This window comes from Nematolebias whitei, chromosome 5 (assembly GCF_014905685.2).
Source record: "Nematolebias whitei isolate Nwh7 chromosome 5, NemWhi1, whole genome shotgun sequence".
Taxonomy (NCBI): Eukaryota; Metazoa; Chordata; class Actinopteri; order Cyprinodontiformes; family Rivulidae; genus Nematolebias; species Nematolebias whitei.
This window is the reverse complement of record NC_056502.1, coordinates 29,862,235-29,874,408: the sequence shown is the minus strand read 5'-3', so window position 1 is coordinate 29,874,408 and position 12,174 is coordinate 29,862,235. Positions and strand designations below refer to the sequence as shown.

Below are 12,174 nucleotides of genomic sequence, written 5' to 3'. Positions count from 1 at the left end.
TATATATATATATATATATACATATATTAGGACAATGGGTCCTCAACATTAGGATATATATGTTTTTTGTGGTTTTTTTCCCTTTTTTTTCCCTTTTATCCTTTTTTCTTTTCTTTTTTCTTTTTTCTCTCACATACACATATTTCCACACATATTTTATTTTAAAAATGTGTAAATTACGCAATGCACATACAACAAACATTGATTATTTTCAGACAAACAGCAGCTGGGTGAACTCAGAGACACATTTTGTTTGCTCATAATCACCCAAATGGATCAAAGCAAAGTGACTAGCAATTGTTGTCCGTTGTCAAAGCTCCAACTTGGAAAATCAAAGGTTTCTCACCAGCGATAATGTTTTCCTCACACATATAATGTTAAGCTGGTGTAGATTCTGAGTATCCAGTACATGACACTCTTGAGTTAATCAGATGGCAGCTGGCCTACTTCTCGTTTCTTGACGTTGTTTCACCTCTCTTCTCATCTTTAGTTCTGGTTGTGGTGTGGGAGTTTCTGGAATTATAAGTCATAGTTATAACACTCCCAATAACCAGGTTGTTAAAGTCACATGATGTCTCTCTTCATCCCATGGATCACACAAAACAAAAAAATATATAATTGCAGTATTAAACTGTTTATTTGCATTTCTATCAGTTGTCATGTCACTGGGTCAGTTCCACACATAATGTTCACAACTATTTGTGAACATGTTTTACAGTGTTCAAATGCATAATATGTTTAAAAACACATCATTGGCTTTTTTTTTTTTTTTTGATACTTTGATTTTCTCTAACAGTCCAAACACATGGTAGTTAGGTTGTCTGGCTACTCTAAAGTGTCATTAGATGTGAATGTTTGAACATTTGGCTGAGTTGTTTGTCTCTTTGTGTCCCCATGATGGACGGGCCATTTGTCCAAGGTGTTTCCCACCTTTCACCCAATAACTGCTGGAGAGAGGCACCAGTATCCCACAATCTTGAACAGGAAAAAGTGGGAAACATGGATATATGGTATGGATGATCAGCCATATTCTTGACCACAATAATTAACAAATTCAATTAGGTTTCTAACATACCACTGGAACATTAAAACGGGAAATAAACTGTTAACCAGAGGAACGAGAAGTGTTTTACAATACAACCTGTGCCCTCACCAGGAACGAGGTTGAGCTACGGTAGCTCAATGGTTAAGTGTCATAGGTTTTTAATCCTGAGGCTACAGGTTCAAGCCTAGCTTGTGTTATGAAGGGATTTTGGTTAAAACAATTGCCAAATCTTTGATGCGAGTTCTGTGCTGACCCCTGCAGAAGGGAGCAACCCCAAAAAGAAAACAACAACCAGTTGCCCTGATGCATGCTCAATAATTCATGTGGAAAAATCTAACAAGGTTAAGTCAGGTCCTCTGGACGGATTCTTCTTTGTTGAAACACTTTGTATTTTATCCAAAAGACTTATTCAGTGTGAAACACTGCAACAAACTCAGTCTTATAAATGACACCTTGTCATAGTGGATTAACTAATTTGTAACCAAACCAGTTGCATTGTTACAGTGGATGTGACATTATTCCCAGACGTCATTTCAAGTTAAATGGACTATGACATTATACTGTAACCTTCTGACATTATACTGTAACCTTCACACTGTAAAACAAAGGATTTTGAAGCTTTTTAACAAGTATGGGCCCTTTTTAAGATCAATGCAGTATGTAGACCATTTCTATCTAATGAAGAGAAAAGTTCAGGATTGCATGATAACCTCTGTGTCATTAGTTAATCTACACCCAGCATTGTAACTTTAAAAAATTAAGAGGGTTTTATGTATCCGGTAATCTTGCATTAAACATGTTGCAAACTATTTTAGAAGAAAAAAGGTTTGTAAGCTCAATCATCCACAACAAAAAAAGTTAAATCATGTCATCTGGACCAGTCAATCAATCAATGTGTATAATTGTTATCTACCTGGATGACTGAGCTCACAAACCTCTTTTGTGAACCATTTTGGCCTTGGTTGTTCTTAGGCTGTGAGTAGCAAGTTGGCAATCTGGCTTAAATCATTTGACTGTTATACTTGATGATTGATTGTTTTGGATGGGTGTGCCTTGTTTGCATGTGTTAAAAGCCTGCTTCTGAGATTCCAACAGGAGGTTGGCTTGAAACGCAGCAGTGAAGGTTACCTATGGGGCAGATCTGGTTGGCAGGCCACAGACTGATGAAGTCTTCCTGATGGGAGATGAAACGTTTCTCACTTGGAAAAAAAACTGGTCCAGATGACATGATTGCTCACATTGAGCGTGTAAATTATAGCCAAACCAAACCTATGAGAATCATGCTGCTGTTGTTCTGTGTATTGGTTTGTACTATGTGCCTAGCGTATGACTAGTGTATCTTTTAATGCACCGTTTGGCATTCATTTAGCGTATATCTTAGTTGATATCGTAGTTATATTTTTGCTATGCTGGATATAACTGGGACCCTGAGTATACAATTTCATTCCACCACATTTACCACATGCAATGCAAATGACAATAAAGACCCTTTAATGATTTAACCTTTTTTGGTATTTCAGAAGAATTTTCTTGCAAGCAACACTTCCGGCAACTGGAAGTGTCATGTTGCAAGACATCACCACCCAAATACCATCAGAGTGCTGCTCACTCACCAAATGACACTTTGTGATCAGGTGCACCTATTTATTGCAACAGTCTGCACATTTTCCAGTGGCCACTTCCAGCAGGATTACAAACCTTGTCACCAAGCACTCATCCTCTCCAAATGGTTTCAGGAGCATGACATTGATTTTAATTTGCTTAAATTCCCTGCACTCTGTTCAGATCCCGGGCCAATACAGCACCTTAGAGGTGTGGTGGGACGAGTCTTCACACTGGCAAGTATCTGCAGGGGCAGAGTACTGGAAGCTTAACTTCACAAAACCAATGTTTTTGCAAGACATCTTGGACATTTTATTGTAAGTGTTAATGGGGTGCATCTGTGCTCTTTTAGTTTAAATTGGATTACTAATTAAAGAGTTTCTTGATTTCATTCCAATCTCACAGATACAGCTAAAGTTGATTAGAAATCATCATGGCTTTCAGTTACACTTTTAGAAACAAATATTTTGGTTTTTTTTTAGTTATAAAGACTTTAGATTGGGTCATTTTCACAGAAAGATTAACCTTTACAACACTTGTGCGGTTTTTTTGCATTATTGGTACCCTTCAAGCTTAGTGCTACGAATAACAGGATTTAACTATTACAATGGTCAAATACCCTGAGCGATTTGTGATCAAAGTCACTTCACTGCTTTGGGATAATTCAAGGTGAAGATTCAGACATGAAAATGTTTGTTCATGGTCCAAGTGCACAACGCTCTGCTACCATGACAGGACCCAGAGGACAACAGATGCATCATAGTCATGCATAAATTAGGTTAAAAGTTTCCAATGATTTATTGACTTAATATCTGGACGTGATTACAGCAAAGAGCAGATTGGAGTCGCGCATGGCTGGTTTTGGATTAGAGGCAGAAATGAGCAACACTTTGCTTATGGGCGTGTGTGTAAAAGCATTCATGTTTTAGCAGCCCATTATGAACAGAGTTGGTGTTCTGATACCACAGCGATGAGCGGTCCCTGAGGGTAAAATCATCACTTTGATTCAGCCAGGACTATTTTACAACTCTTCACACGAAGAAACAGATTTGCTGTGGTAGTTTGTGTGTTTTGCATTTTAATTATTAGAATATTTTTTGCGATCAGTCTTGGGCTACTTTGTGTGTTTGATCTGTTTTGTGTTACGAAACCAGTAACCACCCCCTTAGTTTAAAATCCACCAGCATTTCTTCCCTCATTATGTATTCTGCTCGGTGTCATGGCAGTCAGTTCGAGACAATGTCTCTTGGGAAATGAGAAGCAGTAGTGTTTCCATTAGCTTTTACTATAGAAGTTGTTTTGTCTCACTTTTGTTTCTTAGTCTTTGTTTCCTGCTGTTTGAGTTTCTTGCTTCAGGAGTATGGTGTAATGCAAGGCGATGTGCTGCAGGAGGTTTTTACTGCTGTAAAGTGAAGATGACAGGGAGGTGCTCCATATTTCACTGACAGAAGGAATACCAAATGCTGTCACTTAAGAAAAGAAAACAATCATTAGCATGTGCGTCTGGTAATGGTGCTCTATTTTACATCTTCTTGTGAGGGTTTTTGCTTTGAAGAGAGTGAGTTTGATCCAAACATTGATTAATGATCATTTTGATCAAAAACTTTATATATTATGATAAAAGTCACAATAGACAGGTTTTAATATTCAGCCACAGACTTTATGTGGAGAATAAATATTATTTGGGAATGCATGCTGCCAATGATTGACCTAGGAAAGATGCTCAAAACATTAAACCTGGACTAGTTTTCTTCTTCTGGGTCTGAAAGGATTTAAAATGTAACATACATTTTTAAACTACACAATTATCAAGGCATTTAAGTACAAAATATAAATTTGGAAAAATAAAAAGCATCGGGCTTGAGACCACAACTAAAAGCCAAAGTATGGAAATCATCCTTTATTTATTTTTGAAGGTGTCACAGTTTGTATTTAAAACCAAACAGGAAAAAAGAGGGGGGAAGGGGGTCTAAAGACTTTAGTTGTTTTTAATTGCCTATTTTTAATTATCAGTAATAATCATTTTGTCAATGCTCACTGAACAAATGTTGCTGGTCTGTAGAGTTTTGTTTCCTGTTAGGTTTCAGACCAGACAAAGCATCAGAAGTAGTCCAGGCCAGGTTTATTGAAGGCTCACATATTTAGGAGCTTTTGATTTTCCACTAAGGGGGCACTATTCCATAAATCCAAGAAGCTTTTTTGATTTAGATCTCTGCTGTGCAGGCCTTGCTTTGCGGAGTTAGCCCATTCCTCTCATCTCTGCATGGGCTTTTCTCCAAGTATCTTGACTTCCTCCAACACTACTCTTTTTGTCTGTGTGTTATCTCTGTGATGGACAGACAATATGTCTCCCCTCATATTAGCTGTGTATTTAAGAAAACCTACTAATAGTAACTTTAATTGAAGGCCATGTCAAAGCTTATTCAGAGTTGTTTTTTTAACTAAATTGCCTTTTTATTTCAACCACCCACACAATAGATAATTAAAGCCGAATAAGGCAGAAGTCATCCTCTTAAAAGGCAAAAAGGATTCAAGTGATTCCAGGATTCAAAGTATTTATTGTCATGGGCACAACTGGAAACATGTTTCCATGAGCAGTGCCTTTCCTACTTTGTTGTCCAAAATTAATGCAAAGCAAAGAAAGAAAAGATTTTTACAAATAAGAGAAAACTAAATGTACCAACAAAGTACAATTTGTACAATGTAACATCAGATAAGACAAAAAGGTGCAAAGAGTTTCAGTCGAGTGACGGGAACTTTTTGTTATTTAAGAGTCTCGTGGCAAGAAGGAGGTCTTGAATCTGGGGGTCCTGATTTCACACCTATATGTGCCTCCAGCCTGAGGGCAAAAGTGTGAACAGTTCATGTAGGGGGTGAGTGGGGTCTTTAAAGATGGAAGTAGCTTTCCTGTGGACTCTGTGGTGGTAGATGCTCTGCAGAGAGGGCGTGGAGTCCTGGGGATCCACTCAGCGGTCTTCACCACTCTGCAGGTGTTTGTGGTTCATGGCAGTGGTGCTGATGTACCAGACTGTGATACAGCTGGTTGAGATGCTCTGAAACACACGCCACAAAAATAGTAATTCAAAGTTTATAAAATCTTTTTAAACTTGTATCTCTTATAAATCAAATCCAACTTTTTGGATAGCTGCTTTGTGATTGAACTGCGTTCTAGGATTGCATCACTCGGGGTGGCTGCATGTTGGAGTAGCTCTGTTACATCCATTCTGAGATATTGCTTTTGGACATTTTTAAATTCCTCTTTTAATGGATGTAAATCACATTTTTGTTTGATTGTTTTCTCTGGTATCGGAAGCTGTGCAGCTGGAAGGATTTGTAGTAAAACTTTTTTTTTAGGTTTGGACATTTGTTATGATGCATAACCAGGATGGTTTTTTTTTTTGTTTGTTTTTTTTAACTACCAGGAGCAGCTGATTAAAATCCAAAAAGCTCAAATAATACCTCAACTCTAGCCTCAAATCTCAAAAGAGTTGAAAAGGAGGCACCGTGGATGCATTCCTGTCTCCTTGCCAGCTGTGCTCGAGTGCCTGACCACTGAGATCCTGGAAATGGTAGGAAACGTGGCTCATGATAGCAGAAGGACCAGAATCATCCCCCGGCACCTGCAGCTGGCCGTCCGTAGCGACAAGGAGCTCAGCAGGCTGCTGGGAGGAGTGACCATCGCTCTGGGAGGAGTTTTGCCCAGCATTCGGGCGATCCTGCAGTCCGGATAAACTGAGAGGTCAGCCGAGTCTGGGTGGACGGATCGAATGTCATCTGCAACCAGTTTCTTTGGATCTTCTGTGGGACGGGCCTTTACAAGAGATCTTTCCTGCCTACAGACATCAGTATCTATAACATATCTTAATGAAGCGAGGATAACGAGTTACAACATTTAATGTACCTTTGGGATTAATAAGGTATTTTTGAATTTGAATTTGAACACATCTGTTTTGTTGCCCACATCTAATGATGTAGGCCTGGTTTTCCTTTTCTTCATCACAGCGTTGGTGCAGTTCTTATACAAACATGACTTTCAAGTTTGCTGTTGCCAACATGATGTAGCAGAACAGTAGTAAGAACCTGTTATGTTCTCTGCTTCAGCTCCATTTCTCTACTGCACCTGAATTGTTTTTGGAAATGCAGATGCTGATGTTAGGTAGGTAACTCAGTCCAGTGGACTGCACAAAAAAAAAAAAAAAACAGCTTAATAAACTTTACAAACTATCTTATTATTAAACTTGTCAAAATACAATGGTCTGAGAGTTGCTGAAGGGAGAGGAGGATAGAAGAGAAGTGCGTAAAGGATTTCACTGTTCACTAGAGGGCAAGATTGGGGCAGCAGTTTTACCATAAATAATTCACATTCATACGGTGCCATTATGTGTACAGGCATGCACGGCTGCACGTGCGCAAACACATGTTGTGTCACTAATGTTGCGGTCTAGTCCGCCAAGTTGGTTCGTTTAGTCAGGGAATCAGATTATTTTCAAGGGCATGTTCACATTGATGTAATCAGGGACACTTCACTAGAAATATTTGTACAAGACGTTATTAAAACAAAATAACCTGTCCTTTAATATGACACGCGCTCCCTCATTGTTTGGAGTGGAAACATTTTTTAATCATTCCTGTTATGATAAACCTTCATGTACTCATGTTCTATTTCATTAAGTAAAAGTTGTTGAGTCACATTAAAAGCTAAATTCTTACCATAATTTGTCTGACTGCTCCCTCCGGGGAGATTGTGCTTGTGGACTGAGATTGTGTCAGCTTGAGTGACTTTTGTGGTCACCGATTTGGTCCTTATTTATTTATCTAAGGGTTCAGTGCTTGTTCAAGTCTGCAAGTACAAGTGAGCAAGGAAGCAGTAGTACTCATATGTACGCTGTTGTCTCCTGTCACTGAGGGGTTTGAATAGTGAATGTTTGTAGGTTCAGAGATGAGTGTTTGTCTAGACTGGAGTTGAACAGGGAATGCAAGTAAACCTTGTTGTTTTTGGTGCAAGATGTGCACAATGATAGCTGGATATGGGCACCAGTGACCCCCGCGATTCAAAAAGGAAGAAGCAAGTAAAGATAATGGATGGATGGATGGATGGATGGATGGATGGATGGATGGATGGATGGATGGATGGATGGATGGATGGAATGATGGATGGATACTCAAGTGGGGAGGAGTTACACTGTGGATAAGAACAGAGGGAGGCTTTGTTTTTATTTTTATTTTTTGCACATATGATGGTGTACACCTTGGATTTTAATGAGGCAACCTAATTTTTGACAGTGAGTTATCTCATGCCTAAATGTAGGCATGCTCCAAATGAAAGCTGTTCACTCACCTATGTTTCAACAACATGCACAAATGGACCGACAGACTGCATTTTCAATCCCCCCTCCGCTCTGCAAAATTGGACAATTCAACATAACAAGTTTTATTTATCCATCTATCCATTATGTTTTATACGTTTCTTCCCTTTTGAGTCACGGGGGTCACTGGTGCCCATATCCAGCAATCACTGTATGAGAGGCGGGGGACACCCTGGACAGGTCTCCAGTCCATCACAGGGACACATAGAGACAAACAAGACAAACAACCATTCACTCTCTCACTCACACCTAGGGACAATTTAGAGTTACCAAAATAATTTCACATGTACAAGTGAACAAGAAGTATGGACTAAAACCATGCATGTTTTTGGTCTGTGGGAGGAAACAAGAGTAGTGGAAAACCCACAAATGCACATAGAGAATGTGCAAACTCCACTCAGAATGGCCTCCAGCCGGGATTTGATCCAGCGACCTTCTCGCTGAGAGGCAGTAGCTCTACGAACTACGCCCATTGCTAAACCAAAAGACTTTATATTCTAAAGCTGTATATCTTGTGCATCCCCTTCAGTACCAATCCATCATTCTAACTGTTAGCTTTCCATCTGCCTAAACTGACAACAGATGATCAAACTTTCTAACTTCAGAAGATATTTGCATAAAGTTGTAAGATCATAAGCATATGGTCATACTGACTGAGATAAATTTTCTTCTTACCTAACTGACAAACATGATCTGCATCTCTTCCTCCAGCCGAGTTTGTCGAATTAGTAAACATCTAAAGAAGATGGGCACATGGTAAAATGAGTTTGGAGCTCATGAAGCGAACTGGTGAGCTGTAGAACATTTAATACTTTATAAACGTATCTGCAAATGTTTGCTGGTTCTGTTCAGATACTGTCCTGGTTCTTACTTTTAAAAAACTGTCTGACTGCTAGTGTAAAGCTACTGCTCAGGTTGTTTATGTTGCTGTCTCGGTGGCACCCAAGCTCATTTTATCAATTGCTGTCAATCCAGTGCCTTGACAAACATGCCCTTCCATCAGGAAATAGGAAAACTAGTTTTTTTAATTAAATACAAGCACTGTTTTGACCTTTTTTAGTGTACAGAATGATGCAAAACCATTTAAATGGAGATAGCCTCCTTTTTTTTCTTTGCAAAAAGGGAGACTAATTGCACTTTGTCTGCAGTGTCTGAAGGTTATTCTCAATAAGTTAAATACCAAGGCACAATAAAGGAAGATACAAAATTCAAAGAAACATTTAATTATCGGTTCCTTAGAAAATGTCACTAAGGTTTATAGTCGAGAGCAGATGGGACTTTGCTTCAGGAAACAGTGACCCATAAAAATCTACAAACCAGAAATGACATTGCACCAAAAAGCCCTGTTTTTACTGCTTTCCCCCCAATTGCATTTAGGATTAAATGTGTTTACTTAAAATTCAAGTTTAGTTCAGGAAGCCTTCAAAGTATCCAACTGAAAAAAGACATGCAGATTGGACACTTTACCGTTAAAGTGAAAACGTATTACCTGAAACTCTGAGCCAGACTCGGACATCAGGAGGGCTGAGCTGAGGTTCAGACAGTTTATTTCTTTACTGGCTGATGGTCAGAGGTTTGAACAATACAGGCTGAATCTGAAATGAGCATCACTCTGGGAACAGAGGCAGGAGATGGGCCAGGGGAAACGGGAAACAGACAGAAAACTGCTTGCAGGGAAACGAGAATAAACAAATACATTATCATCAGAGAACTACGGTAGGTAAAACTGACTCATAGGCAGAGCCAACAATCTGGCTAAAAGCTGTGGATAGTTGAACATGAGTATATGTGTAACTGGCGGTAGCCACTTCTCAAGCACACCCTTCACGAACTTAAATTAAAAACATGCAGATAATTGAGATGACATAAATGTAGAGGGCATTTCAACAAAGATGGTCCTCCAAGAACTTTAACCTCTGTATTATGGGGATGAAGTACTGCAATAGATTTATCAAAGGAGAAGCCCATTTTTGAAAGACCACAAAGATAAAACCTTAATTCCTTACTCACCAATTGCCTTAAGGCAAAAACATGTCTGTTTAGGCTGCTTACACTTGAAAAAAAAAATAATCTGTGATCTCAATGGGATTTGCCTTGTTGAACAAAGGTTAATTAATTAAACAAGTGGTGTGCTGATGTCCCCCATCACAGAGGGATTTCAACAGTGAATGTTTGCAGTTTTAAACATGAGTGTTTTTCTGGACTGGAATTGAGTTGGAAATGTGAGTAAACCTTGATGTTTTTGTTGCACAATATTCAAGTGTGGGGTGGTTACGTTGCGTATGAGAACAGAGATGTTTGTTTTTTCTTTTGCTTGTGGCACTGATTGACAGATCATGGTGAGAGAGGGAGCAAATTTATCCACAACCAGATGCAATGGTGGAACTAGCGGGTGGCCAATGATGGCCTTGGCCACCAAAGATTACTCTTTGGCCACCCCACCAGCCACCCAATCATTTGAGGAAACTATGCCTTTAGGCAATAAAAAAACTAGAAAGCATTTCCTCAAATGAGTAGGGTGACTGGTTTACACATATGTGGCAGTAGCCATCTTGGATTTTGATGCAAACCCAATTTTGATGGTGACTTTTCTTACAGCTAGATGCAGTCACACCAAAATGGAGGTCAGTACCTCACTTAATTTTTAAGTTATCTTGCTCACAAACTTACGGACTGACGGAAGGTTTTTCCAATGCCCCTCTTCGTTCTGCATGAGGAGCAACAATGGGGTGGTTCACAATTTTCAATATTTTCACAAGTGTGCAAAACATACTTGCTTGGCATTGGTTGCAGGGAACTACAGTGTGGTAAAGACTTGGACTGACACCGGTAATGTCAGCACTTGTATGGTTGCACTAAATAAAAATGGTAGTCTTGCTCAGTGCTGTTGACTGAGCATAATGTTAGTGTGATGTCTCACAGTGTGTCAGTAACTCCCTTGTGTGAGAATAGCATCTTGTGACTAATACAGAAAATACTGCATCAAAACAAGTTATTATTATTTTTATTTAAGCATGCACAAGTCCCTGACCTCTTCCAAACCCAGCATATGGCTATACCCTTGTGACAATGTTTTAAAATTGTGAACTCCCCCTAAGGGAAAAAGACTCCAATACAAGTAGTATTGGGTATACTTAGTTTTTAACAGTTTAAATAATTGTCTCCTGTCTTGTTTGTCTGCAGTGCTCTTCGGTCAGTTTGTCGTGTTCCAGACTCTGCCCAGCGATGTGGTTGAGATCTACGATGGAGCCTCAGCAGACTCTGTCCTCCTCTCATCAATATATGGATCCCACTCAGGTAAAATTTACTCTGGCCTCAAGGCCTGATCTGTTCTTTTATTTGCTCAAAGGTTTGAGTTGTTTTCACGCCTGTGACTTCGAGGATTGTTTTTTTGTTTAACGAATAAAAGAGGAGAACCCTCTTGTTATCTACTTTGTAAATTAAATAGGAAAACAATTTCCCTAAACATAAATTCTAAAACTTGTTAAGTTTCATGTTGTAGATGAGGACAGTGTTTTTTTTTTTCCATTCTGTTTGTAATAGTCTTACTTAATGTGTCATAGTTGCAATTATATACAGTTATATGTCCACTCAATTCTATGCATCAGGAAATAAAAATAATCTGATTTTTACCGGGTTTTAAATATTTTTTATATCCAACGTAAAGAGTCCAAAAGCACAAAACAGATTCCACCAAGTCATTATGAAACAATAAATAAATAAATAAAGTGAAATAGAAAAGCTGTGTGGAAAACTTGTTCCTCTCCATGACAGACCCTCCTTTAACAGCAAGCATCAGCTCAAGTAGTGATTTTCTGTAGGACTTTGTACGTTTCTCACATGGTTGTAGAGAAATTGCTTCAGTTCATGGACGTTTGCAGACATTTGTTTCTGCACATCTCTCTTAAGACCCCATCACAGTGTTCTTGAGTAGATGTGCTGCTGTGTTTGAGATTGTTGTCCCTTGAAGCCAACTTTTTATTCAGGCTATAGCTGTCAAACAGATGGCGCTACATTTGATAGAGTTTATACGTGACTCAATGACTGCGAGACACCAAGTCCAAATCGTCATCGCTCCACCAGTGTCAGTCAGAGTCAGAGTCAGAGTCAGAGTTTCTTTATTGTCATTCGCACCTCATGTGGTACATGTGGTGGAGCGAA

General features: G+C 39.0%; 1 protein-coding gene across 1 annotated transcript in view; it reads left to right on the top strand.

Moving 5' to 3' along the window:
* The window catches only part of LOC119410362 (CUB and sushi domain-containing protein 3), a 416,314-nt gene that overhangs the window by 240,857 nt on the left and 163,283 nt on the right, over positions 1 to 12,174 (top strand). Inside the window, exon 29 of the mRNA XM_037677273.1 lies at positions 11,197 to 11,310. Coding sequence (XP_037533201.1) covers positions 11,197 to 11,310 — 114 coding nt within the window. The remainder of the gene's footprint in view (positions 1 to 11,196; positions 11,311 to 12,174) is intronic.